This window comes from Notolabrus celidotus, chromosome 7 (genome assembly GCF_009762535.1).
Source record: "Notolabrus celidotus isolate fNotCel1 chromosome 7, fNotCel1.pri, whole genome shotgun sequence".
In the NCBI taxonomy this organism is placed as follows: Eukaryota; Metazoa; Chordata; class Actinopteri; order Labriformes; family Labridae; genus Notolabrus; species Notolabrus celidotus.
The window spans coordinates 4,465,871-4,492,857 of NC_048278.1; the positions used below are offsets into that span (position 1 = coordinate 4,465,871).

Below are 26,987 nucleotides of genomic sequence, written 5' to 3' on the forward strand. Positions count from 1 at the left end.
GCTGCTGTGCTGTCCCTGCTGATCTGCTGATGTAAGGAAAGGTGCCTGAGGTGACGGGAGAGTTCACTCAGTTCACTCTGAACTGCTCCGTCAGGTTTGATGATATAGAATTGATCCAAACCGTCAAACATCGTACTCAACGTGTTCTTTAGAATATTCACCAAATCAATCAATCAAGAATCTGACACGGAGCTGTTACGGCATCAAACATTAAACTGTCATCACTCCGGGAGCTGGTTGTGTCTCTTTCATGATATCAGTCACAGTAAATGAGACGATGCATGGAAGCAGTGAGGATCTGTTTCTGCAGCACATAATGTAACAGATAAGAGACAAATGAACACTGCCCTAGATCAGCCTGTTACAGAAACACATCGCTGTATTCTGACAGATCGGTTCAGCAGTGAGGGAGAGCATCATGAGGTCTGTTGAGGAACTTTTAGCCCCTGGAACTACTCTTTCAGGACCTAAATAGTTCCTGTAGTCCACTGTTGTCTGTGTTTCAACCGAGGTCTGAAGTCCTGTGAAAATGATGCAAAACAAGCCAGCAAGAAAAGGCACGAGGGACACCTCAGTTAGCCTGTTAGCATGGAGGAGATTCCTCTGGTGCTGCTTTTGATCGAGCTTTATTACAAACGGATTCACTAAATCAACTCTTAGAAGGAGACGAGCTCTCGAGACAAAGCGGATTCAAAACGTCTGAAACCCTCGACATAAAGCCAGACGACAGATTTTAAATTGATGTCAGAGATGGACCGGTGTTTTGGTTTAAACAGCGACCCTGTTAACTGGAGATTCTCAGCAGGATGCATCCCTCATAAATGTCTTTAGACGATCATTAAATATCTGATGAGGATATTTGGACATTTAAATAAAAACTAAACTAGGATGCATTCCCAAGGACTCCTTCTGTGTTTCAACAGCTGTTGTAAACTCCACAAACACTGACACATTCAGCTGAAGGTCTCCAGTTTACAGGGTCACTCTTCAGACTGGAACACCGGGAGCTGACAGAGACGCATTCACACTATCAGGCTCAGAGAAGACCGATGATCAGGAGGTATTAAACCAAGTGGATCACAGGTGTGTGTGATGTTATTGTGGACGGATGGTGAGGTAAAAACACTGAGGGTACTCTACCAGAAACGTTCAGCATTGCAGGCCCCGCCCCCCAAAGTTCCTGGACCTTAGAAAAGTATACCCCCTGGTTTCTGCTGTTGAATCACACCTATAGATTCTGAAAGTCTGACTGGTCCACTGCTAACATGTTAGTCTCGTCTGGTTTATATAAACTAAACACACGTTAGAGTCTCTGTCACCAGTTGTGTATTTTCAGGTTATGGGCGTGGTGTAATTATAGTTGTAGGTCAACGATCTATAGTTATAATTTAAACATTGAGAGTGACTCTCACTGCAGTCTAATAAAGACTTGACTGAGTGCATGGTGAGGTCGTGGTGAGATAAAGAGTCTTAGCGTGCTTCCTGTGATGCAGAGAGCTTGCAGTAAGAGTCGGTGAGTGGGTGCAGCACCTGAACGCTGGTTGTCTCCTCCTATTAAAGAACAAAATGCAGAAATGTGGGTTTTCATAAAGGCAGAGATAGAGGGTCCTGAGGTGAGACGAGCCACACCTCCCCTTCATGTCTGCACCTTTCCTCTCTTCCTCTCACACGTCTCAGGTTTCACACCTGAACTGCTTTAACCCTCAAGACTTGGTGGACTCTTCACAGAGCGGTCTATCTCCCATTCTCCTCCACACCCTTGTGTATTTACTGTATGCATCAAGGTAAACATTGTTGGCACATACCCCCGTCAGAGTTAGCACGTAGCAGTCTTCCACTCACTCGCCACCTGAGATACCTGCAAGCCCGCAGCTTTTTGCAAAAGCTCGACGGTATGTAACCAAAACATTCCAGTGGGTTGCCTCTCCCTCTGCTACCTCATATCACCCGTTAAGCCCCTCCCACCAAATTGTCACATTAAAAACACACACACACACACACACACACACACACACACACACACACACACACACACACACATTTTGCCAGGCTTTAGCTGGAAAGTCAAGTCTGCCAACCACAGTCGCTGCAAACCGTCTGCTCCTCTCAGCTAGTTGTGTCGACTCAGAGGTAAGAATCAACACTTTGCAAATATTAAAGAACTAGAGCGTAAATAAAGTTGATATATTGATGGGAACACTTTGATGGACAGCAGGCCAGAGAGCCGATCAATATACGACAGGTAAAGGGGAAAAGGTGCTGCAGACTCTGCAACTCTGAGACAATGACAGAGAGAGAGAGAGATGCTGTTTATTCCATCACAAGTCTACCGTAGTTATTGCTGTTGTTGTTGTTGTTGTTGTTGTTGTTGTTGTTGTTGTTGTTTTCTCACCTCCTCTGTGTGAGCTGTAGTCTCAGATCCAGCAGAAGCCTGACGGTGCAGGTTTGTACAAAGCTCGCTGTAAGAAATGACCCTGACCCAGATGAGGTTTTAAAAACCAAGCGTTGAGCATGCACAGACGCAGATCAGAGTTCAGTGATTATGATTATGGACATGCAAAGATGAAAAAATAGCACCTGAATGAAGGAGGAAGTAGCATCGCTCTCTGTGGCTCCTCCAGATCCTTCTCTGAGTTAGATTTCAGGCTCAGGGGAAACAGCATAGAGGAGTCAAGAGAGCTTTTAAATCTACACACAAATATTTATTACAGAACTAATACAAACAAAACAACAGAAGAGGAGCAGTGATGGCTGCTGCTGATCCTGGCTGTGAGAGAGAGAGGGGGCAGGCTTGGCAGAGGGTTTTGTAGCCGGCCTACAGGTGCCACGGATCAGGCGCTGAGCAGGTATGGAGGTTAAAAGTTGCCGCAAGGAAAGAAAGAGACAGCAATCAGTTTTGCATTTAACACCGACCATCACATGACGTGTAATGACCAGAGCCGTGAGTTATAACTTATTAACAGTTTCTTTACTGCAGAGTGGAACTTGTTGGAAAGTAAATCATGCTGAAGAAATACTTTTACCTACTGTTCAGTTAACAGAGAGACTCAAATCTGACAGAGCTGCAGCTGCTTTGAAGATATTCTTTGTTAATCTTGGTTCGCTGCGGTGTTTCATACCATCTGTCATTCTTACAAACAAGTATTTTTCTCCTTGTCTGCACAGAGCTCAAAGTGCAACAATGCCTTCATCGGGTGCGTGTGCAAACATCATCAATTCGCGTCGTAAGAAAAACGCTTATGGGACCCCTGCCAACCCTGAGAATTTCCTGGACCAGGACTTTGTGCAGCTGAAACAGTACTGTCTCAGCCAGCGTCTGAGATATGTGGATGACATGTTCCCTCCTGACAGGATGTCCATCGGCAAAGTGGAACTGGGCCCCCATGACCCGGCCAAAATTGTGTGGAGGAGACCAAGGGTGAGTGTTTTAGTGACCAAACTTGACCTGTTATCCCATATCTCAGTACCCGGCTCTCTACGGTTATTAACACAGTAGTCTAAACCAGGGACTGGATGCAGGACCCCAGAAACAATGGATGGATGGAAGGAGTTCACAGTTATTGGCCAGTCCCAAAAGTAGATCCAATGGGCCTCATTCACTAATAAATGCGTAGAAATGTTCTTACTCTGCGCATAAAATAAGTGCTTACGCAAAATCACCGTCGGATTCATGACACGTGCGTACCAGCCAGTTTTGTTCTCACCACCTTGCGTATATTAGTGAATCAGAATAATTCTAAATAGACAGGCCCGTGCCCGCAACCTGTAATCAGCATACTACCACACCCCAATTCATCCATATAAGGACATCAATTCGGTGCATGAAGACGCTGATTTTCACCTCGGCAGAGAGAGAGGTGATTGTTTCGGAGGTTGAGGCAAGAAAACCAACACTTTTCTTTTCTGAAGCGTATCAGCAGCAGGAGTCACCATGACAAAAGAAATTAGGCCTGGGTTTCGTACTGAGGCTGTTAATGCTGTGTCTCCTGAGGTTCGCACCGTGGCTCAGGTTCAGAAAAGGTTTGATATTTAAGTGGAGTCATAAAATAAAAGACTTGCAGGACAGAAAAGAAGGAAGGAAACTGGAGGAGGACAAGGACCACCTGATCTGACAGCTCAGGATTAAAGAACGGCTGCGATTATTGGAGACACCTCCATATCAGGAATATGTTCCCGAAATGAGGGATAAAGTGATGATATTCAACCGTCGCCTAATGGTCATTCATTTAATTTAATGAACACGGCACGCCAGAATAATCTTTCACACTTTCTCAGGGGCGTAGAGTAATTTGCCACCAGCTGTGCCCAAACACATCCAACGAGCCTTACCCATTATAATAAAAAATATCAACAAAATAGTAGCTGACCTTGAAATAAAACCTTGAAAATAGAAAATGTGATGAGTTTTCTGCCATTTTTTTTGCCAGATGGCTATATGACAGTCATCTGGCTTTTTTCTTTTACTCAAAGTAGTTTAAACCCAGAGGAAAAGAAATTTAGAGAGGAGATCTCAAAAGTGTTTCATGTATGTCTCCTAGACAACAATGAGATCTGTTTGAAAGCAAAATGAGACTATAGCTTATGTCTCCTGTTTCTCATTCTTGCCTCCAGAAAAAAGTTGTAAAAAGTCTCAGCTTAGTCTCCCTTTCAGTTCAAAAGGAGATCTGGTCCAAGTCTGAAATGATTCTCAGGTATTTCTCAAGTGTTGTGACTCCTTTAGAGCTCAGGTAGAGAAATCAAGGAGCTCTCTCAATCTAACCTCATCCATTTGTTTCAGTCAGACTCAGTTTTTGTGTCTCAAGTTGAGCTCAGATGGAGCAAAGAAAGAGCCTGAGCTCATCTTTTCATGAACATTTATAGTGCCCTGCAAAATTAAGATTTCAATGTAATTGTACACAAACTTACAATTCTCATTAAAACATTTGAACCACTTCAAGATCAGCTATTTAGATGTGAAATGATCTCTTCTTTGACTTCACAATATGGTCCTTCCTTTACAAGTCTGTGTGGAACAAAACAACTTCACAAAGATTTAGTGGATTTGAGAGAAATTGCAAAAGATAGAGATTTCATCCCAGGTATGACAGACCATTTATTTATAATATGGGCCACAAAAGGGCCGACCAGATTTAGCCAGATTATTACAATTAAAGGGGTGGAGTCTTTTGGGTGCTGGTGGGCTAGCGGTCTAAGCGCCCCACATACAGAGGCTACAGTCCTCATCGCAGGGGTCTCCAGTTCAATTCCCAGTCAGTTGACCATTTCATACCTTCCCCCTCTCACTACTCCCCACATTTCCTGTCTCTCTTCAGCTGTCCTGACAAAAAAAGGCAAAAAGCCCAACAAATATATTAAAAAAAGAGGAAAATGAGCCATTAATGCGATCTCTCATTTAAGTCTAAAATAAGTCTCATGTCATGGTCTCAACTATTTCTCCTAGTGAATTTTAGTAGAAACTAATGAGAAACCAATGAGAACAATTTGAAATTTGAATGAGGCTGAAGTGAGAATCTCAATTTTGTCTCCTGAGACTTAGAAGAGAAAGCCTTGAGCAGTAAAAATTTTCCTCTGGGAATATGTCATGCATTTAGTTGAAAGAGTATGTGTTTACATTTTCTGAGAAAGTTGGTCGTCATGATTTGTGCGTACGCATGGTCTGAGGAAGTTCTATTTTTGTTCGCAGCGTAAGAACAAATTCAAGTAAGAATATATTGATGAATCCCAGATTTATGCTTCAAACGTGCATACGCACAGTTAGTGAATGAGGCCCAGTGACTCCTAAAGGGGCTGTTGTTGCAATGTGGACTGCAGCACTTGTGCAGCTGCAAGAAGAAGGGTGTGAGGTGTATCTCAGCATGCAGAGGTTGTTCAGGTAGTGCATGCTAGAACTATATTCATGAAGATGTAGAGAGTGGAGAAGACGAAGACCTAGACTCCTGAGACATCTGACATTGTGGGGCAGCGTTGTTTGGAAGTCACTCCAGATACTGAAACGAAATAAAGCTACTTTTGAATTTCCGTGTAAAGGTGGGGGTGGTTGTTTTTCCATCGAGGAGTAGTTTTAGTTCAAAGCAAATGATTGCAATCGATTCAGAATCTTGAATAACCCCTAGTCTGACCCCCCATAAGCTGCTGAAGGCAAAGGGAAAAACTTTCTAGTTTTCACAGATAAGGTTTCAGGTACTTGAACTTTCAGCAACTGTCACAGATTTTCCTGCCAGAGTTGAATCAGAATCTCTTCATATGTTACATAAGAGACCTTTATGAACACAGTAATGAAGAATATGGATAATATTCACTGACTATGTATATCATTCCTCTGTTGCAGGATCTTGTTCCCAACCCATCCTTCATTGTTGGTGGGGTTTCCAGGTTCGACTTTGGTCAAGGTTCAGTTGGTAAGAAATTTACGTCTTTGATGATTATCAACAAATTGATATCCTGGTATTCAGAAAACAGCAAGCTATGAGTCCTCGTGGATGTTCAGGTATTTAACCCTTTGTCTGCTCAGTAGAAGTTTCTGACAACACAATCATTTGACCTTCACCAGGTGACTGCTGGTTCCTCGCGTCCATCGGAGCGCTGACTTTCCAGAAAAATATCTTTGCACAAGTCGTTCCTTCAGATCAAAGTTTTGATGAGGGTTACTCCGGAGTGTTCCACTTCAGGGTAACCCAATGATCACTCAGATTTAAACTCTTCACACAGAGTCTGGTGGTGCTGTAACACGCCTCCTTTTCTCTCCTCTCTGATGAACTCAGTTCTGGAGATTTGGAAGATGGGTGGATGTTGTTATTGACGACAAGCTACCAACAATTGATGGCAGGCTGATCTTTGTTCACTCCAAAGACCCGACCGAGTTCTGGCCTGCTTTGCTTGAGAAGGCGTATGCAAAGTAAGGAACAGTATTTATTTCCTTCACATCACATGAAACACCTGAAGCTGAGACTCATGATCTTTCCGCTCTTTAAAACGTCTCATTTCAGAGTGTGTGGTTCCTACGCCGACATGAGCGCTGGAACTCCCTCTGAGGCTCTGGTGGACTTCACTGGTGGTGTCCACATCTGTGTCCAGCTGTCAGAACCTCCTCCAGATCTGTGGGAGCTGATGTGCAGAGCCGGCCAATCTCAGTCTCTGATGGGTTGTGGTACACCTCAGGGGGTGAGTACAGTCCACAAACTTGCTAGCTCTACTTGGTGAGAGTTGGGTCAGTTAGGATGGTTCTCCAGATGAATAGACCACCTTCCACCCAGTTACATATTAACGTGGACCCGGTGAGACCCTGAGAGGACACCAGGCAGACTAGGCCCTTCATAAGCTCCACAAGGCTCATGGCCTTGGCGTTCAGTTAAACGTTGCTACAACCAGAGTAAACAACACATCAGACCCCTTCCTCTGTTGCCCGTTGAGCTCAAGTATTGCTGGAGAGAACTGTTCAAACAGCTTGTTACTGGGAAATCAGGCACCCCTCTGCCTGATGGAGGGGGCCAGTCCAGCACGGGCGAACAGTGCCCGACTATCACAAAGTGCTCCCCAAAAGAGCTGCCGGTATTCAGACAACAGAACAGAGCAAACGTAGACATGATCATGTGGCAGCTTACAGAGGTCAGACAGGGTGTCGCTCCTCCACAAGGTCCATAAGATCACTGCTGTGGTTCATCCTTACCCCCATTGGTGCTGAAGAACAGGTTCCTTTGTAGGCTTGTTGGAAAGTCTCCATAACCTGGTGAGACAGTCTGGGTTTTGACACTGGCTGGCTCAGGGGTTTCAGCAGACAACACCTGATCCACCTCTCTGAGTGTCTCTGTCTCACTGGACATGGTCTCAATCCTTATCTAGCATCCCCACCGCCCCTTGAATGGAGTACCAAGCACACAACTCCACTGACTGACTTGAGCGGAGGTCTAGGAACACCTTTAGTAGGAAAGCTGAGGTAGGCTAACATCTGACCGTCACAGAGGAAGGCTGGTTCCATTTTAAACAATGACCCCCATCCTTTAAATCCTGAGTTTCAGATTCTCCCATCAGGACGGAGGTATAAAGTACCATCCTGTACAACCAAGTGATATAAACCGCTTTGTCCCAGCAGCTAGGATCAACAAGTCAAAGTAATACAACATGATGCTTTACAAACAAGCTCCTTATATGGATGAATTATCCACGGACACATTCCCTCTCATTTTATTGACCTTGTTGTTCTTGATTGCTTATTTCTACTTCTTATTGAGTGTTACCTTTTAGTACTGAGCACTCTGTCACTTTGTTTGTTGTCTTGTTGTGTGCTGTTTGTTGGTTGTTGATAAAACGGAGGCTATCTCACCGCCAACCAAATCTACCTACGGGGTACAAACAGAGTCACCTTGAACCTTGTTTTGACCCCAGTGAATTAAGTTAAACTTCTATCTGAATCTCGTAGGAGACGTCTGCAAACACTGTCCTACAGAATGGACTGGTCCAAGGTCATGCCTACACCGTCACTGGCGTGAAGCAGGTGAAGATCTGCATTTCTTTTAAAGGCATTGCAGCACACGTTATACAATAACTCATTCAATGTCATAACTTATATTCTCTGATGTTTGATGGTCAGGTGATCAGCCAAGGGAACCCTGTGAGACTGGTCCGTTTGTGGAACCCCTGGGGTCAAGGAGAGTGGAAAGGAGACTGGAGTGATCTGTAAGAACCACCGACAAATGACTTTCACTGACGCTGGTTGAAGCCTCTTATTTGATGTGTTCTTGCTCCTTGATCCTCACTACGACCAAAGCAGTCTCAGACCTGCCATCAAGGGGATCAAGGAGCAAGGAGAGGAACCTGAAAAGCAATAAGAGGGGATGCAGTACACCACTGGTCTTTTACTCACATGCACTCTTATTGGATATAACTTTGCATCTTTCCCAACTTTATGAAAGAACTGTAGTTTAAAATGTACAACTAAGAAAGGACTCACACTTTTCTTATGGCTGAAAACAACCAGCTTTATCCACATACCTATGAAGTCTTTGCACTTCTCAATGCAAATCCACTTTTTGTTCGTGTTATTTCTAGAAAACTGTGCTCTAAAATAAGTTTCATTGATTCAACATGTAAGACTGAACAGTTTTGCCTGTAAGCTTGGCTCAGTGCCTCAGGTTTATCCGGCAAAGGAGCCCTTATGATTAAAGAATGATTGTTTATTACCAGAGGGGTCCTGTATGTAATGTGTCTTTAAGATTTAAACTGTATTTAACGCCTTATACATATTTAACTATTTAAATAGATAAATGTGGATAACGATGTTGCCTTTCCTCTCTCCTCACTGGACTCTGAAGGTCCCCTTTGTGGCAAACCATCAGTCCTCAGGATCGTGAGCAGTGCCAGTCTGTGGGCAATGACGGGGAGTTTTGGTAAGATTAAAAACCAAGCAAGTGAAAGCTTTTTTCTAAATATAATAATATATATCCTTTAATAATATCATTTTGTTTTTATCAAACAGAGGACAGCAATCTAAAGAAAGTCTGTTCATCCAAAGACTGATATTGACAAGTTCATTTCAGGGAGCTACAAAACACAGCAAACATAATAAAGTGACATTTCTTCTCTGTTAACAAACAGGGATCAGGATTTGGTGAATTAAAGTCATACATGAAACACAGACGTTATTTTAACCCTCCTGTTATGTTATGTTATGCTAACCATTTACATCAAGATTTAGTCCATTGGTGTTCTTTATTCTCACAGATCATGGTTCAATGAGGAGAACTCGCTCGTTTTTTATGAAAATTCAGGTTAAAACTTTTTTTAATGTACATTTGAAAGCCCTAAATATAAATACAACAGTTTTACATGACATAGATTTAGTTTTATTTTATTTTGAATTTTGAATTAGTATTTTTTTATGAAGTGACGTTGATAAATTAACACAAAACACCTCTTCTGTCACATGCTGCACAGACTTTTAGGCTGTTTTTAGCTGGTTTGGAAAGCATATACTACCTAAAATGTGAAATGAACCATTTAAATTTTTTTGATTTTTTAACTTTAAAAAAGGTCAATTTGACCCACAACATAACAGGAGGGTTAATCTGGTTAAATACGCTCGGATAGTTTCAGCAACATCTAAAACAAGTGTTAATATCTCTCCTCAAGTAAATCTCACAGAATGACTTTTTTTCTTTGTTGGATGGAGTCCCTTAATTTCATTATTTAAAGGTGACATATCATGCAAAATGGACTTTTTAATGGTTCTCTACCTGAAATATGTTTCCCTGGCATGTCTACAAACCCCCTGAAAATGAAAAAAATCCATTCTGCCCCTGTTCTGATTTCTCCACCTTTCTGTAAATGTGAGCCGTCTCAGTTTTCAGTGTTTTTGTTACGTCACAACAATATCCGGTCTGTCACGAAGTCAGAGCTCGGAGCTTGTTCAGCCCATAGACTGTATAAAATACAACTCAACCCCTCCTCTGTTTTTCATTACCTGCACACATGTGTGCTAACAAGGAGCTTAGGAGGGAGGCATGCTAGTTGTAGGCTGTCTTAATAAACACAAAGGTCGGTTTTACTCCCCACGTCTGCAGATTTGAAGATCTAGTGGATGATTTTTATTTATCATGGAAAAGTGCTAGCGCTAGTTAGCATAGCCACATAGCTACATGTTCGTAGCTGTGTACCAAGACACACGTCGACATACTGACAAATAAAACAACAAGAAACACTAAATCTGTGACCAATGGTTCAGAAAGGTCCTGCTGCAGGCGCCTCTCTGTCAGGATCAGATTCTGGATCAGATTTAGAGGGTTGAAGTAACGCGGGTCTGTGAGCAGCCGTGTATATTCAGCCAACATGTAAACATTAGATCAACCTGCTGGACAGCCGAGGCCACATCCACTTCCTGAGGGGGCGTGGTCAGAGAGCTCATTCTTATTTAAAGGCACAGACACAGAAAACAGCCTGTTCTGAGCAGGGCTGAAAAAGAGGGGTTTACAGGCATGCCAAAATCTGGTTTTACAGTGTTTTTTTGAGCAATAAACTTTAAAGACATGTTTTGTGGACCTCTTAGACCAATATGTTTTGAGGAAAAAGAGCATAATATGTCCCCTTTAAATTGATCCCTGATCTCAACAGGATGACTCTGGAAGACTTCTGCAGGTTTTACGATGACCTCGACTTCTGCTCCGAGTGTCCAGAATTCCTGGATGAAGGCTCTTCATGCCACTGGAAGACGTCCGTCTACGAAGGACGATGGGTCGCAGGAACCACCGCGGGAGGATGCTTGATGAACACTGGTACTTTTAGGATTTCAAGATTTGCACAAAACTTTCTTGCGCTAATTCTGTACTGAAAGGTGGAATTAAAAAGAGACAATGGATTATTATAGTCTTAAAGGTACAGTGTGTAGAAACAGGAACATTAGGCGATATTTAGGGGTTAGATTCTGTGTTGAATCACTCCTTTGCTAACCCCTCCCTTCAAAATCATCTATCAACAGTCAAGACTGTAACACCTGGTTCTGACTTAGGAGTGTGAAATGCTCTGAGAACTCGTGTTATTATACACTTCCTGCTGGCCTGTCTTTGTCAGCAGGTTTATACAATGCTTGGGGAACCGGTTAGCCCTGCATCTAGATTATAATAGGATTATCATGCTGCAGCTAGTCAGATCTCCTGATATATGCAAATCTGAAGAGAGGTGCAACTCATTCCTAGAATACCTCCAAAACGACACCCCTGCTCACATGCACGAGCACCGCTGATTCGTGACCATATCATAATGTCTGATTCAAAACCAGTCCTCAGCACGTTTTGTATTTTGCACTACGTCAACTCATGTCTCACTCAGCAGTAAGAAAACACCAAAACATTCTCATAGTGAAAGTTAAAAACACAAACAACATGAAATGTACTCTTTGCAGGAGGCGGGCAGAACGGCAGGACGGGATTTGATTGGTTTCATCATTTGGCTCCTGATGGCAGGGATTGGTTGGTGTTTTCCCAGGTTTACTCCGGCTGTAGATAGCAGCTGTTTTTTGCTCTTTTTTAAGAACACATTATGTATTGATTGCCATCAGGACATAAAGATTATTTCAACCAGTATAACACAAAGTGGATCTAAATATGAATGCCAACTCCAGCTTTAAGACTTTTTTTTAAGTTTCCTAAGCGGGCCAGTGAAACGTGCAATCAGCTGGCCCGGAGTCGGTCATTCATGCATCCGGGACAGGTATTAGGTGGAATCCTGAACATGGTCTTTTGCTTCTCACAGTAGTTTCTCTTTAATCTTCAGCGAGCTTCTGGACTAATCCCCAGTTCCGGGTGAAGATTGATGAGTTAGCCGATGAATGCTCTACATCACAGGGTGAAAACAACATGCTGGTGTCTCTCATGCAAAAGCCAGACAAGAGGAACCGCCGCCTGGTCCAGAATCTCTACATTGGGTTCTCTGTATTTGAGGTAAGAACTGAGTAAAGTTGGTAAAGTTAATCTAACAGACACAGATACACCGGGCTGCTCTCGCTGCTCTTCCCAAGTTCTCTAGCAGTCATCTTGAAGTTTGAGAAAGAGTCTGAAGTGATCACTTACTTTTCAATAGAGACCTTAGTGGACTCATTCCATAATTTATTTGTATTTTATACCTATTGTCATATTCTCAAGATACTACTCTGATTATTTTTGTTTCTTCTGGTATCCAACTCTCCTCTACTTTCTTCAAAGGTGACCAAAGAAGTAAGTAACGCTTAAATCGCAACCCTTATATCATCATCTATGTTGTGCATAGAGATTGCCGTAAACTGCAGAGGACTTAAATGATCCTTTTTATTTATGGCTTTCCAGTATGAAGGGAAGAAGGGGAAGTTCCCGGCCTCTTTCTTCGGCAGAAACAAACCTGTGGCTGGAACAAAGAAATTCATAAACTCACGTGAAATGATGGAGTTAGTGGCGCTGAAGCCGGGTGAATACCTGATCGTACCCTGCACCTATAATCCAGATGAGACAGCATCCTTCATCCTGACCATCATCTCCAAGGCCGAGACCCACGTCCAGTGAGTCACTCATGGTTTACCAGTTAGCCTTTAAAAGCCTGTTTCATTATTCAACAAGTGGACTTCAGTTACTTGAAAACTGCAGAAAAGTACTAACATCAGAATAATACAATGACATCAGTAAAAACTAAAAAGCAAAGAAATGTTCCATCTGATGCTTTTAAATGTACAATATTTATTTACTGCATCAATACTAAGTGTTTTTTACTGTTTTAGTTCATCAAGTAAAACTTTATTTTCATGTATAATAGCTACAACCCCAATTCCTTAGGAGTTGGGACGCTGTGTGAAATAGAGTAAAGACAACATATCAGATATTAAAATATATCTGCTCATGTTAAATCTGCTGCAGCACCACGTTTCAGTCAGTTGTTACAGAGACATGTTTCCTGTTCATCAGCTCTTCTTTGAACAGTGACTTCCACTACAGAGTCATGTCTGTTTTTAATGCAGTGACTTCCACTACAGAGTCATGTCTGTTTTTAATGCAGTGACTTCCACTACAGAGTCATGTCTGTTTTTAATGCAGTGACTTCCACTACAGAGTCATGTCTGTTTTTAATGCAGTGACTTCCACTACAGTCATGTCTGTTTTTAATGCAGTGACTTCCACTACAGAGTCATGTCTGTTTTTAATGCAGTGACTTCCACTACAGAGTCATGTCTTTCTTTAATGCAGTGACTTCCACTACAGAGTCATGTCTGTTTTTAATGCAGTGACTTCCACTACAGAGTCATGTCTGTTTTTAATGCAGTGACTTCCACTACAGAGTCATGTCTGTTTTTAATGCAGTGACTTCCACTACAGAGTCATGTCTGTTTTTAATGCAGTGACTTCCACTACAGAGTCATGTCTGTTTTTAATGCAGTGACTTCCACTACAGAGTCATGTCTGTTTTTAATGCAGTGACTTCCACTACATAGTCATGTCTGTTTTTAATGCAGTGACTTCCACTACAGAGTCATGTCTGTTTTTAATGCAGTGACTTCCACTACAGAGTCATGTCTGTTTTTAATGCAGTGATTTCCACTACAGAGTCATGTCTGTTTTTAATGCAGTGACTTCCTCTACTGAGTCATGTCTGTTTTTAATGCAGTGACTTCCACTACAGAGTCATGTCTGTTTTTAATGCAGTGACTTCCACTACAGAGTCATGTCTGTTTGTAATGCAGTAACTTCCACTACAGAGTCATGTCTGTTTGTAATGCAGTGACTTCCACTACAGAGTCATGTCTGTTTGTAATGCAGTAACTTCCACTACAGAGTCATGTCTGTTTTTAATGCAGTGACTTCCACTACAGAGTCATGTCTGTTTTTAATGCAGTGACTTCCACTACAGAGTCATGTCTGTTTTTAATGCAGTGACTTCCACTACAGAGTCATGTCTGTTTTTAATGCAGTGACTTCCACTACATAGTCATGTCTGTTTTTAATGCAGTGACTTCCACTACAGAGTCATGTCTGTTTTTAATGCAGTGACTTCCACTACAGAGTCATGTCTGTTTTTAATGCAGTGATTTCCACTACAGAGTCATGTCTGTTTTTAATGCAGTGACTTCCTCTACTGAGTCATGTCTGTTTTTAATGCAGTGACTTCCACTACAGAGTCATGTCTGTTTTTAATGCAGTGGCTTCCACTACAGAGTCATGTCTGTTTTTAATGCAGTGACTTCCACTACATAGTCATGTCTGTTTTTAATGCAGTGACTTCCACTACAGAGTCATGTCTGTGTTTAATGCAGTGACTTCCACTATAGAGTCATGTCTGTTTTTAAAGCAGTGACTTCCACTACAGAGTCATGTCTGTGTTTAATGCAGTGACTTCCACTATAGAGTCATGTCTGCTTTTAATGCAGTGACTTCCACTACAGAGTTTTATACCGCTCAATATACCACAGACTGATGTTGTTTGTCTTTCCTCTCAGTGAAGACTCAGGAAGCAACAACCATGAACACGTCGAAGGAGAAGAGGTGTGTAAGGGTTTCAGCTAACGGTTAATATTCATATTATTGGTATTGCTTGTGTTTTGCATGTTGGTTGCCCACAGGGGCTTCATGCATCAGCTAATCTGTGAATCTGAAAGCTCACCATCTTTTTTGCAGCACACTCCAGACAAAAATGAAACAGAGGAGGAAAAGAGGAAAACCATCATCCGTCAACTCTCTGAAAAGGTAACATGTCTGAAAAACATGTACCTGTTTTCTCTGCTAAATTAAGATGTCAGGATGACACACACTGCAAAGTTCATACCACTGGGTTTGAGTGTTGTATTTCCTATTTAGAGCTTTGGCTTTGTGCTTTCTGTATTTTCTTCTTTGTTGTTGCAGCCCGCCAACGTTTCTTTCCCACTCTTCAGGTTGAGATTCTGTTCCCTCAGTATGAAGACACCTGTGATTAGAATAACTAACATGGAAGCCTTCCCTTGTTCTTATGTCTTTAACAGTACGACGCAGTCAACGCTGAGCTGCTGCAGAAGATCCTGAATGACAAAGTGCTGAAAGGTTTGGATTGTAGGATAGCTGCTGCTAAATGTGTCCCTCACTTTGATTAGATCTATAATGCTGCTCATGTTTCTGTCATTCAGGAGACGTGAAAACCCGAGGCTTCAGCATTGAGGCCTGCCGCAGCATGGTGGCTTTATTGGATGTATCCTCTTTTTTACTGCCTTATGTCTAGTTTACTTAATTCCATGTTTTAATAAGAAATGTGATTTCTCAAGAGATGCAAAAATAATTTCTACTGGATCATGGATTATCAGGATTAAAGGAAACAGATGGAAGAGTTAAACATGTTGTATTATTGCCTCCTGAAGAGGCACGAGCTCTTTCTCAACAGGTTTGAAAACAACACTCATGACACCTCCATGAGGTTTAGAGAGAGTTTATCTACAGCGGACGGCAGATGCATACGGATAGATTAACAAAAAAGCCACAGGGGGCCGCTCAGGTATCGTGTTTGTGTGCCGCTGTGTCTGTCGGCCCTGCAGCCTTATCACTTAAATGTGTTAAATACTTGACTCTGATTGGTTAAAACCCCATTACAACATCTGAATACCAGAGCAACGCCCAAGTCAACCACGTCAAACACGTCATATCAAATGAATCACCTTGTCTAACACGACTTTCAGACCATATGTGAATTTGACCCTTGATGGAATCAGAAGGACTGTTTGTATCAGCTCTTCACTGAACTCCTTTCTGAATCATCTTTAGAGTCATATTTTATGTCAACTTGTTGACAGTGTTAGATGGTAGTCAGGTAATAATCGACAGAGTCCCGACAAGGTGAGCAGGAATAATCCCGGTACCTCCAGGCAGGGGCGCCGCCAGGGCTTTTGGGCCCCATGAAAAAATATCAGATTGGGCCCCATATATGTCTTGCAATATACCATTTATAATAACATCATAATCAAAGCTACAACAGTCTTTAAAAATGAATGCACAACAGAAAAGAGCAGCACTGAATCATGCAGAATAATGGATCTATAATGCTGTTCTGTATCAGCAACGCTAGATTTGATACTTTATTGTGTTCAAGTTTATCGGATCAAGTTTATTAATTACATTTATTAAGAGGTTAACGCTACTTAAACAAATAGCCCCTCGTGGGACCGCCCAAAATTCAGTCAGCATCAAAATATCTGATTTGAAGGTATTATTTGATTAACCTCTGTGACATTAAAACAGACTAAATCCCTCAATGTTCAACCTGCCCAGCATCCAAAACAGACTATAGGCTGTAGCTTATGTAGCTTAGCTATAGCTTTGTTTTTATAGGCTTTTGTAATAGTACAGATAGAGAAAAAAGAGATTCCCACAGACCCCCTTCAATAATGCTAATTGACATGCTACCTTGCTCACCTTCTTGTTCACTGGGTTGGGGGGAGTTGTGGGGAGACAAATCAGCTGCTGAGTCTGGTAGGGAGGGCGGGGAAACCCATTTAGTATAATTAGCTACAACGTAGTTCATCTCATTGTGACATCAAACTAGCAAACAGGTTGATTTTAACCACTCAAAGACTATACCAACCTTTCCTGGAGAAAAACTAGGTGACATACTGTCGCCCTTTCTTCTCTCTCTCCTCTCTCACCTTTCTTTCCCTCCTTTTCTGGGACCCAGACTTTGTCTTTCCAGACCTTTTCGCTGCCTTTAGCGCACTCTGTGCACTGTACAACTTCTGTCTGGGCACAGCTGATTAGCCTTATTCTGAATAAAATATTAATTATGATTATTATTATATATATTTTTTTCAATTATTATTTTCGGGCTCCCTGTCAGTCATGGGCCTTTAGAATCATCCTAACTTCCCCCCCCTATACGCCGCCACTGCCTCCGGAACTCCTTGATTCACCCACAACTCTAACGGTGTCTCTAACGGTGTTGACTGTAAAAAAAACATCCCTATGATTTTATTCGCATTTGGTGTGAACACCCCCTTAGTGACAGGAGAGATCTCCTGTGATCTCTGCATGTATAGTTTTCCAAAGCACCATAAATAGTAAAAAAAAATACTAAGTTGAAGATAGGCGGGTCTTTACCCAAGTCTTTTGGTTTTCTTCTCTAGCAGCCCTTTTAGTTTTGTTCAAAGGTTTTCCTGGGTCTCCCTCATATCTTGGTTCCAGTTAGTTGCTCTGCAGCAGTGGTTTAGTTTCTCTCCTATAATATTAACGCCTTGTTTAGGTTTTGGAGTCTCTTGGTTTCAGCCTTCTTTATTTTGGTTTTCCCCTCTCCCTCTGATCACTTGGGATTTTTGTGGTTATTGCTTTTTGGATTAACTTTAAGAAACCCTGTGGTCCGCACTTGCGTTCCACACCCCTCATCTTGACACTGACATAATGACATCCAACAAGAGGAGTCAAAGACAGGTAGCGCCCCTGCTGTTGTTAAAGGGAACCTCTATTCATTTTCATTTCACTGATACGAGTCGTCTCAGGTGTGATCCAGTTTCCAGCTCTCTTACGAGGCACTGATACCTCCCTGCCTGCTCTCACGTGCAATAGAAGGGATCTTTGTTTTCTGCAGACGCCACGTCCTGCCCGTTTATCACAGGAATGATTTAAAGGTCAGGAGAGTTTCATCATGTGACGTGTGCTGCTTAAAAAACCTTAATGAAGGGTTAACAGACATCACTCACCGGAAATCTGACCAACCAGGAATTTGTTGTTTTGTGGAACAAGGTCAACATGTTGAAGGTAAAACCCAAAGACGTAAATGTTCAAATGTTTAAAAGGAACTCGTACAGCATCGTTGTTGTTTACATCTCAGTGCACTCTGGGTAGTGATGTAGTGATGTCATTTTGTTGTTGTCGTTCTTGATCCTGGTGACTTTTCTCTACACGGGATCAACTCAATGTCTGTTCAGCCGTTTCACTTTGAACCAGAGCGCAGAGTCAAAGGGGGGCGCCACAGGAGACAGAGCAGGCTATGTTAAAGAGAGTGATGGCGATCGATGAGGAGACAGAATCGACAGTGTGTTTGCAGTAACTGCTCATCAGTGACAGAGAGAGAGAGAGAGATTGTGGGGGCATGCTCCAGAGACAGAGCTGAGACGCTGCGCGGCGCTCCCTGTGTGAATATGAGCATCGACTAGAACAGGAACGCATCGGCTGCTCAGTGTGACAACAGCTGCTCAGACATAACGCAACGCTTCTTGTGTAAATTGGACGTAACGCTGCACTTGGGTTCAGATTGAGAAAGTTGAACAGACATGATGTTGATCTTAACGAAGGCAACAAAATGACATCACTACCCAGAGCGCATTGCAGTGTAAACAACATCAATGATGCATTTATGTTAAAGTTTCTCTAAATCTAGTGTGTGTTTTTGTCAGACATACTGTATAAAAGATGACGTTGGTAATGAAAGAAACCCAACATGTCTGTCGGTGTTCAGCACGTTCTGCACGGTTTGTGAATTGTGGCTGCGTTTGATTCCAAAGTTTGACATTGATATTTGTCTTCTTTCCAAACAGGACATTTTCCTGAGCGCTGATGTTTCTCAATCAGGAACACTCTCTCTGAGTGAGCTCCGGACTGCACTCATTGCTTCAGGTAGATAACCAACCCTTATCCTGCTACTATGACCTTTAGGAAAGAGTCACAACATGCTGGTGACAAACTTTGTTTCTCGTGACGATCTTTAAAGACATGAGATAAAACTGTGCCATGATAATCTCGCCCACTTCCCTTATTCTCTCTGTGTTGACTTCACACCGCAGTATGACGTGGCCATGAGCTCTACATATGTGTGCGTTGTTGTGTCCACGATGATCTGTAATACTCTTCTTGTAGGTAGTGTGATTTCTATGCTGGTTAGATCGCCTGGTTATGGTCCCGCTACGTTTTCCAGAAATGTTGTAAATGCAGGAAACACAATGTCGCCCAGTGGACCAATCACAGGGGTCATTGTTCAAAGAAATGTCAAGAGAATAATCTCAGATATCAGAAATAACGCCCTGATGAACTTCACATCTCATCCCCACAGGACAGAGGATCAGCGAGGATATCTTTAACCTGATGGCTCTGCGTTACGGCTCCTCCTCTGGACAGATGGCTCTGGAGGATTTCATCAGTCTGGCCCTTCGACTCGACTGCATGAGGGGTGAGTAAGGGTTGATCTAAAGAGCTTGTGTATGATCAAATTAAAGATACTTTTGTTGAGTGTGTCCAGATTTTGGTGATTTTGATTATTGGACAACTCGTTCAGTTATTAAATTTTAAATGTTCTGAATATTGTTTTAAAAAGTCTAAAGGTGTGATGAGCTACAACAGAGCACCAGGACAACGAGAAGAGAAAACAAGAACAACAAAGAAAACAAATCCCTGTTGTTCTATTATTAACAAAGACCCAACATCAAGACAGATTCAGATCCAGTCCCATCTTACAGACAGGACTCAGTCTGATCTCATCTTAATCCACCATGAGCAGAGCACTTTGCAGCATTTAGCAAGTTACAGTGGCAAGGACAAACTTCCTTTAACAGGCAGAAACCTCCAGCAGGACCAGACTCATGTTAGACACACATCTGCTGAGACCATGTTGGAGAGAGGGATAGAGGGAGATGAAGAGAGAGAGAGATGATAGTGGTGAGACAGATAGTAGTAGTTGTAGCAGCTGGAGTCTGGCACGTCCACAGCAGCAGAGATCCAGAGGAACCTACGAGACAAGGGAGCTCAGGGACTCCAGAAAGGTCTATGGTTAGTAACTTTAATGGGACAGGAAGAGTTAAAGTAAGAGACAGGCGGAGAGACAAGAGAGAGGGAAAGACAGGGTCCCAGTGTGCCAATCTGAGCCTATAGCAGCATAACTAAGAGCTGGTCCAAGCCTGATCCAGCTCTAACTATAAGCTTTATTAAAAAGGAAAGTTTGAAGCCTACTCTTCAAAGTAGAGAGGGTGTCTGCCTCCCGGACCCTGACTGGTAGATGATTCCAAAGGAGAGGGGCCTGATAACTGAAGGCTCTACCTCCCATACTACTTTTAGAGACTTTAGGCACGATGAGCAGGCCTGCATGTTGGGAGCGTGGTGTTCTAGAGGGGTAATAGGGCACTATGAGATCTTTAAGATGTCATACTTGTCCGGGTGTTTTTCAGCCATTTCTGTGTCGTTGTGTTAACAGAGAAATATCAAGAAGCACCTCTGGTGCAGACGTAGCTGCAGGGCCTTCACTGTCAGTGTTATTGTTTTGTTTTTGTTAACATCTTGTGTCCTTCTCAACAGATCTCTTCAGTCAGTTGTCGAATGGGATGACTATGACTCTTCGTAAAACTGAGGTAATAAAAATTTGTCTGAGCTTTTATTGATTTCTTTAATTTTGTCAGAAGCTTAAAGTTTGAACTTTTCACAATCCATAGACCTGTTGATGTGAACAGGTGTTACACACACATACACACACACACACACACACACACACACACACACACACACACACACACACACACACGTTTATTATCTATTTCTCTTTCATTTTCAGTGGCTGTACCTTTCCATGTACAACTAACCTGACAGAAGATGATCGGCAGGATGGAATTAAAGAAATGTGAAAACAATATATACAAAAATATGTCCTTCAGAAAATGTGCTGTTACACTGAATGAGACATCCGAGGGTTAACTGATATCTTAGCTTATGTTTGGGGATGTAGTAAAACCAGCTGTGTCCATCTTCTTCTCTTTCCATTTAGTCTCGGTCCATTTGATTTATGCAGATTCATCAACACTTTTTATTTTACTCTCTGGTGATTGTACACTTTGATGAATAAAACCACCAATTTGAAATGACTTCTGCTCTCTGACTCGTACTTCAGCTCACCAGTGCTTTACAACAACTCCAGGACCCCAGTGTTTGGTAAGATTACAATCTGTAATACTTAGGTTTAAGTCTACAGTCCGCAGCAACATGTGTTTTCAGTGATCAGATCACATGGACAGCTATAACTGTCATGAGTGGAGTGAACTTTCATGAATTGACCTGGGAAACAAACTATTCCTTTACCTGTTGTAAGCAAAAAACACTGAAGATAAATTTTTTTTTGCCCTTTCTGTCAGATCAAAGTCGTGTCAGTACAAGACAAAAAGAAGGGGTTGGTCATCTCTGGAGCTCGCTCAGTGAGAGTTTGTGACACATCGGTGCGATAGAAAACGTCCTGGTTTAAAAGAAGACAGATATTCACAACAAGGAAGCACAGACCGTGACCCCCCACAAAACAAAAACACCATGATGATCTTTCATCAGGGTTCTCATTTTTCAGTGAACTTTGTTTTATTCAAACATCTTTTATCACCTTTGTTTGTTTTACCTTGTATGTGTTGATCTTTCACAAAGAACAAATTCCTCTCCATTCAGTTTTCCAGTGATTGACGTCTGCACATGTCACGCCACAAAATACCTGACCTTTTAAATCTTTCCCACGAGTGAGAAATCAACTAAAGGTCAGGCAGGCTGCGACCTGTTATATGTTTTATGTAATGACATTGACAGGGGAAGATTCCTCCTCTTGTAAATGACAATTGGAGAAAAGAGAGTAAAACATTTCTCCACAAAGTCAGCCTTAAAACCATATACAATAATAAATCAAACAGATTAACCATTCTGCCACAGGATTCAGTGCGGAAGCCTCCAGTTTTCAAGTCTCCTGAATGACAACAGAGAAATGTGACACTGTGTTTGGCCTTCATCTGCAGCACTGCACCTCTGATCAGGGTGTTCAGAATATTTCTATCTCTTATAACTTATTTAGCCTGCAGGTGGACGTTACAGAATTGGACGACATTTCCGGTCCCATCTATTAAATGACAGGTAATCCATGCAAACTTACAAAAGAACCTCAAACACACACCTGCTGTGCAACCTGTTTGTGTCCTGATGCATCATGTAGAGAGAGTTGTGGTAAATGTCCTTCTAAAATATTATTTCAATACCAAAACTCCAAATGTGACTGTTAAAAGAAGTCTTAAATACTTCTTTACATGATGTTGTTAATGTCAGTCTCTTGTAATTAAAAAAATATGTTGTCCTACAATAAACATATTTGAAATTATACTAACTGTGCTTCAAAGTTTCTACAAGATGCCTGCAACCCTGTTCCTGAAACATCTTTAGCAATGCAGAAGAAGAGCGAGAACAGGAAGTGACATGACACAGCAGATATACCGTCATAAAGCAACATTAGCTGGTGTTTGCCACTGAGACAAAGTTTGGACTTTAGTATCGATTATGTTATGGGAAAGTATTTTCTTAACAATATTCTAAAACATGTTTTACGTTCCTGAGTATCTGTAACAGGGCTACACCAAATTCAGCTCACAACAAATAATGTCTGAGCTGGAAGAGTCTTACTATTGGGTGGATGTTTTTTAAAAGAGTGTCTCGGAAAATTGTAAAAGGAAAGGTCAATTTTTCAAAGGTGTTGATGGCTTAATTGTCCTCCAACTCTGCTGCGACCCAAATGTTTTACGATCCAAACCATTCAGGGCTTTGTCATTCAGAATCCTCTGGAGCTGCTCAGTGGCGGCGTATTTGGCTCCTATGCTGGTTGTTTACCTTCGTATCAAGGTTAGGCTGAAGTTTGATCAACCTGTTAGAAGTAATAGAAATGTTTTTTTTAAATCTGTCATTGCATAAAAAATAAAAAAATCATAAAATGAGGGATCTTGTAAGTCATCAACTTATGGCAAACTATGTCGACTCTAAAAAAAAAATCAAACTTTCATTTTATTATGCAGGAGATAATCAATTTTTAGTGTTTTTCATCCCCATGAATTCCCCCAAGCTGGCACTTTAACTTTAATAGGTAATAAAAAGGTGAATTATACAATTTGTGAATATTAAGAATTTTTCATTCATACTGAAGTTGATTTGAAGACTTTTTTAATGGAAAATGTAATGAATGTATGACTTAATAAAAATTAACAACAACATCAATAATAATAATAATAATAATAATAATAATAATAATAATAATAATATTAATGAAAATGATACATGTTATTTATAACGCATTTTACATAAAGAGAAAATATCAAAATGTTACAGACCAAGGGAGAGGCTCTGGTGGCTGGTGGTGAGGCTTTCAGCAGTGTGACTGCCCCCTGGTGGCTGGCTGCAGTATAGGACAAAAAATCCGTCTCGTCAAACTTTAAAAAATAAATACACGTCGTACGAATGTTTCTCATATCCGTATGCTGTGGTGATATGTAGTTAGTATTTGAGTGTTTTGTGTTCAAGGCCTCTTTTTCCTGAAAAGTTTATTTTTCATTAGTTATTAGAGTTTAAAAAACGGGGTTTTACTTCCTGGTTTCCTTTGATTCACAGCCGCCGTAGAGTGAAACTTCAAAGGACACACAGCGTCTTGTGACGTCACGCTGTAGGGCAGAGCTTATTACAGTGGCTTCACAGGTTCTGGCTGCACAATGGCGGTGCCAAGGAGAGGGATTTTTTGGCTTCAGAACTGTACAACGGGAAGAGGTGGAGCAACGCTGTCCATTTTTATTTACAGTCTATGTTACAGACGTATTTTGATCAATTTTAAGCAGTGACCATTTTTGTCCCTCTTAAGACCTTAAATGTTATATTTTATCAAGGCTTATAGAGGAGTTCTTATAAACAATATAAATGTTTGATGGTAGTAAAATGTTTACTTCAATACAAACTTCATGCTGTCACTTTAAATAGGTTGTTAGCTGTGTTCTAAACAGAGCACAGCCTAACCTGTTTCTCTGCACTGTATGTGATTGACTGGGGGGCGGGGCTTAGTGGTGACCGAGCTGTGTGTGAAAAAGTAAGGGAAGGAGGGAAGATGACAGCTACGAGTAGCGGGATATTAGTAACGATTAAAGAGTTTTAAACTCTCCAGCTCGAACAAGTTATCAGCCTTCATGTCAGTTCATCACAAGTGAAGGTGAAATATGAGGACTCTGGGCCCCGACTTGACTGTTTTGTGTGAGACCTGCAGCGGCTAGCTACCAGAAGAGAAAGACCAGATTTGTCCTACTCGACGGTAAGTGGTCTATAATCTGCCTGCTCACTTCTCCAGCTCAGAGGGGTTCATTTAGTGACTGCTGCTGTGTGTTTTTGTGACTTTAGAGAGCGGGGGACCAGCAGCTAGCTGAACTCAAAGACCCCTGGGAGAGAAAGAAGACGTCGGGGCCTCAACGGTCAGTGCACGCGCTACTAGCTTGTCATCTTCCCGCCAGTGAGTCCGCCCAGCTTCACCTGCGCGACAGGGACTCCGCCATTCAAACTTGGCCCCTCCTTCTCGGCTCAGCGACGATAGAAGCGCGTGCCGACTGACTCCGACAGCAGTTGTGTGAACACTCACCAGCCTAAGAACCGCCTGCAGCCTCACGTTTCTAAGTAGGAGCGACTCAAGAGCCGTGCCCCTGACTTCCTGCTGGAAAGCAAGTGATGAGGTATCTTCAAATATTTTATTAAATATGCTTTGTTATGTGTAAATGTTATTGTTTGTGTATTTGAATCAGTCTATGATTTGAAGAAACAGCTATGCTAATTGCTGGATTATTAGATACAATGAGCCAGAGTTTAGCCGTCTTTGGTCACTAGCAGACACAGTAAACAATAATTATAATATCATGATAACAACATATCAACAAAGTCTTGTTATCTGTCAACAAGTCAACAGTAATTGAGCGGTATTTCCCCTGCTCCTATCACAGACGACCGGGAGTACAGCGTCAGCTCTTTACATTACAATCTGAGATCCTTACAATTGTTGTAATGGAAATGCTGATGGGTTAGCAAGTTTGTTCAAGCTTGGGTGTTTGGCACCTACCAAGTCAACAGAAAGCAACTCTTTGTCACTCTTCATCCCAAGTTGCTCCCATATCCTGTATAAATAATGGACGTAGTCTACGTGACGTCACCCATCTGTTTCTGAAGCATTGTTTTGAAATCGATCGTCAGCAGGTCCCATATAGGAAATGCTGAACTCAACCTAACTTCTGTCGAGCTAGTGTGAGGTAAAGAGTTGGGCCTTTAGCTTATTTGCTAACAGCTACAGTGTTCCCGTCTGTCAATCAAGTCAGCTGTGCCTCATAATGGAAAAATCTCGATATCTTCGAAATTGCTGCGTTATGAAAAAATTCACCCCCCGTACAGTGTGTGCCGACCGAGAAATGAGCTATACAGACTGCACTTTTTTTTTTTAACCAGGCTGTAAACATGTTTATTTCTGATGTATATATCTGCTCTTTGAATGGGTGTGTATGTGGTTTCCGCTATTTCCAAAGCCAGCCTCAAGCGGATCCTTGATGACCTGCAGTTTTTAACACTTTCGCATTGGCTTAATTTCTCGCACCCGAAGGTTGCCGCTTGGTTGATCCCTAAGTGCCCAAAAGTTAGTGAAAGCACAAGCCGACGTTCACCCCTGATTAGGAACAAGCGTTATCCGCCAGCTTTTTCGCCTCACTATGATTGTGTTTTCCTTCCTCCACGTAACTTCTGCTCTCGTCGCCGGACAGAATAGCTGACACTCATTTTTATCAACTCCCATTTGAAGTCACTTGCACGCTGTGCAGGCTGTCACCGGCTGAGGTAACCACACCTACTCTCCGCCAAGAAAACGTCTTCAGGGGTCTCATATCTTCCTCACTCATTGAACCGTATGACACAAGAGAGTCAGTGGCAAGAAGATGCTGTTATAACCAAGTCCAAAACACAGATTCATCCAACCCTGACTCTACCTGTGAGTATTCTTTCATACCTTCATACTGAGGCTTTTTCAGTTTATAATATCCTCCTGTTATTGTGTTTTTTAATTTTTTATGGACCTGCATAATTAAGGTTGTAAGGTTGTAATCAATCCAGATCATGGCAGTGACATTCATTCTCAGGGTTTCAAATGTTATGATATGATCAAACCTGGCCTACTAAAGTAACTGTACCATAATTGATGTAACAAGATGATGATGTTATATGAAGAGCTTTGTCTTACCTCAGCAGCCAGTCAGAGAATTAAGTATGTATGGGTGGAGCTCTTGTTCTTTTGTAGTGCCTGTAAACCCCTCAGGCTGCTACTGTTGGCATGCTCTGATAATTATTTATGAAACAATAACATGAACACAGTGTGAGTCCTAAAACAAGACACTCAGGTTAACTTTCACTGGAACAAAAGTAGAACAAATTCATGTTGAACTCAGTGCTCAAATAATTTTAGGTCACTGATCTTTGGGTTGGCGACTAACATGTTTTTGTTAACTAGACTGGAAGTTTGCTAGTTCATCCAGTGGAGACAAAAAAAAATACATTTTGGAGATGGCAGAATCTCTCAGGAAGTTGGCCTCAATACCATCTTTAAAATGTCGGCCATGTATTTTGTTTATTTTTTACAGAAACTGAGAAACAAGTGACGTTTGAAATGATGGGTATGCTGTGAACAGGTGCGCAGAGGAACAGAAGCAGAACCACTTCTGTGTACTACAGTGCCACCTGCTGGATTTTTTGATGTAGTAC

The 26,987-nt window shown here is 41.9% G+C and overlaps 1 protein-coding gene across 2 annotated transcripts; it reads left to right on the forward strand.

The window, feature by feature from the left end:
• Positions 1 to 1,472: 1,472 nt before the first annotated feature.
• LOC117815679 (calpain-1 catalytic subunit-like) lies at positions 1,473 to 21,298 on the forward strand. 2 transcript variants are annotated; one of them, XM_034687539.1, is made up of 22 exons: positions 1,473 to 1,513; positions 3,166 to 3,418; positions 6,329 to 6,398; positions 6,551 to 6,669; positions 6,762 to 6,895; positions 6,987 to 7,161; positions 8,417 to 8,491; positions 8,588 to 8,673; positions 9,309 to 9,383; positions 11,104 to 11,264; positions 12,262 to 12,428; positions 12,690 to 12,701; positions 12,810 to 13,018; positions 14,945 to 14,990; positions 15,123 to 15,191; positions 15,464 to 15,521; positions 15,605 to 15,666; positions 18,144 to 18,212; positions 18,992 to 19,070; positions 19,504 to 19,620; positions 20,739 to 20,791; positions 20,992 to 21,298. In XM_034687539.1, the coding sequence occupies exons 1-22, from the start codon at positions 1,488 to 1,490 to the stop codon at positions 21,016 to 21,018; spliced, it is 2,142 nt and encodes a 713-aa protein (XP_034543430.1). In that variant the 5' UTR covers positions 1,473 to 1,487; the 3' UTR covers positions 21,019 to 21,298. The 2 variants fall into 2 exon arrangements, with proteins under 2 accessions (XP_034543430.1, XP_034543431.1); XM_034687540.1 differs by lacking the exon at positions 1,473 to 1,513 and adding an exon at positions 2,028 to 2,130.
• The last annotated feature ends 5,689 nt before the right edge of the window (positions 21,299 to 26,987 follow it).

Bases quoted from the DNA above. Each gene is read 5' to 3' on its own strand.
- LOC117815679 (XM_034687539.1), top strand. From the start codon at position 1,488: ATGCAGAGAGCTTGCAGTAAGAGTCG. The intron at 1,514-3,165 runs GTGAGTGGGTGC...TTGTCTGCACAG, and splicing joins AGAGCTTGCAGTAAGAGTCG to AGCTCAAAGTGCAACAATGC. The intron at 8,674-9,308 runs GTAAGAACCACC...TGGACTCTGAAG, and splicing joins AAAGGAGACTGGAGTGATCT to GTCCCCTTTGTGGCAAACCA.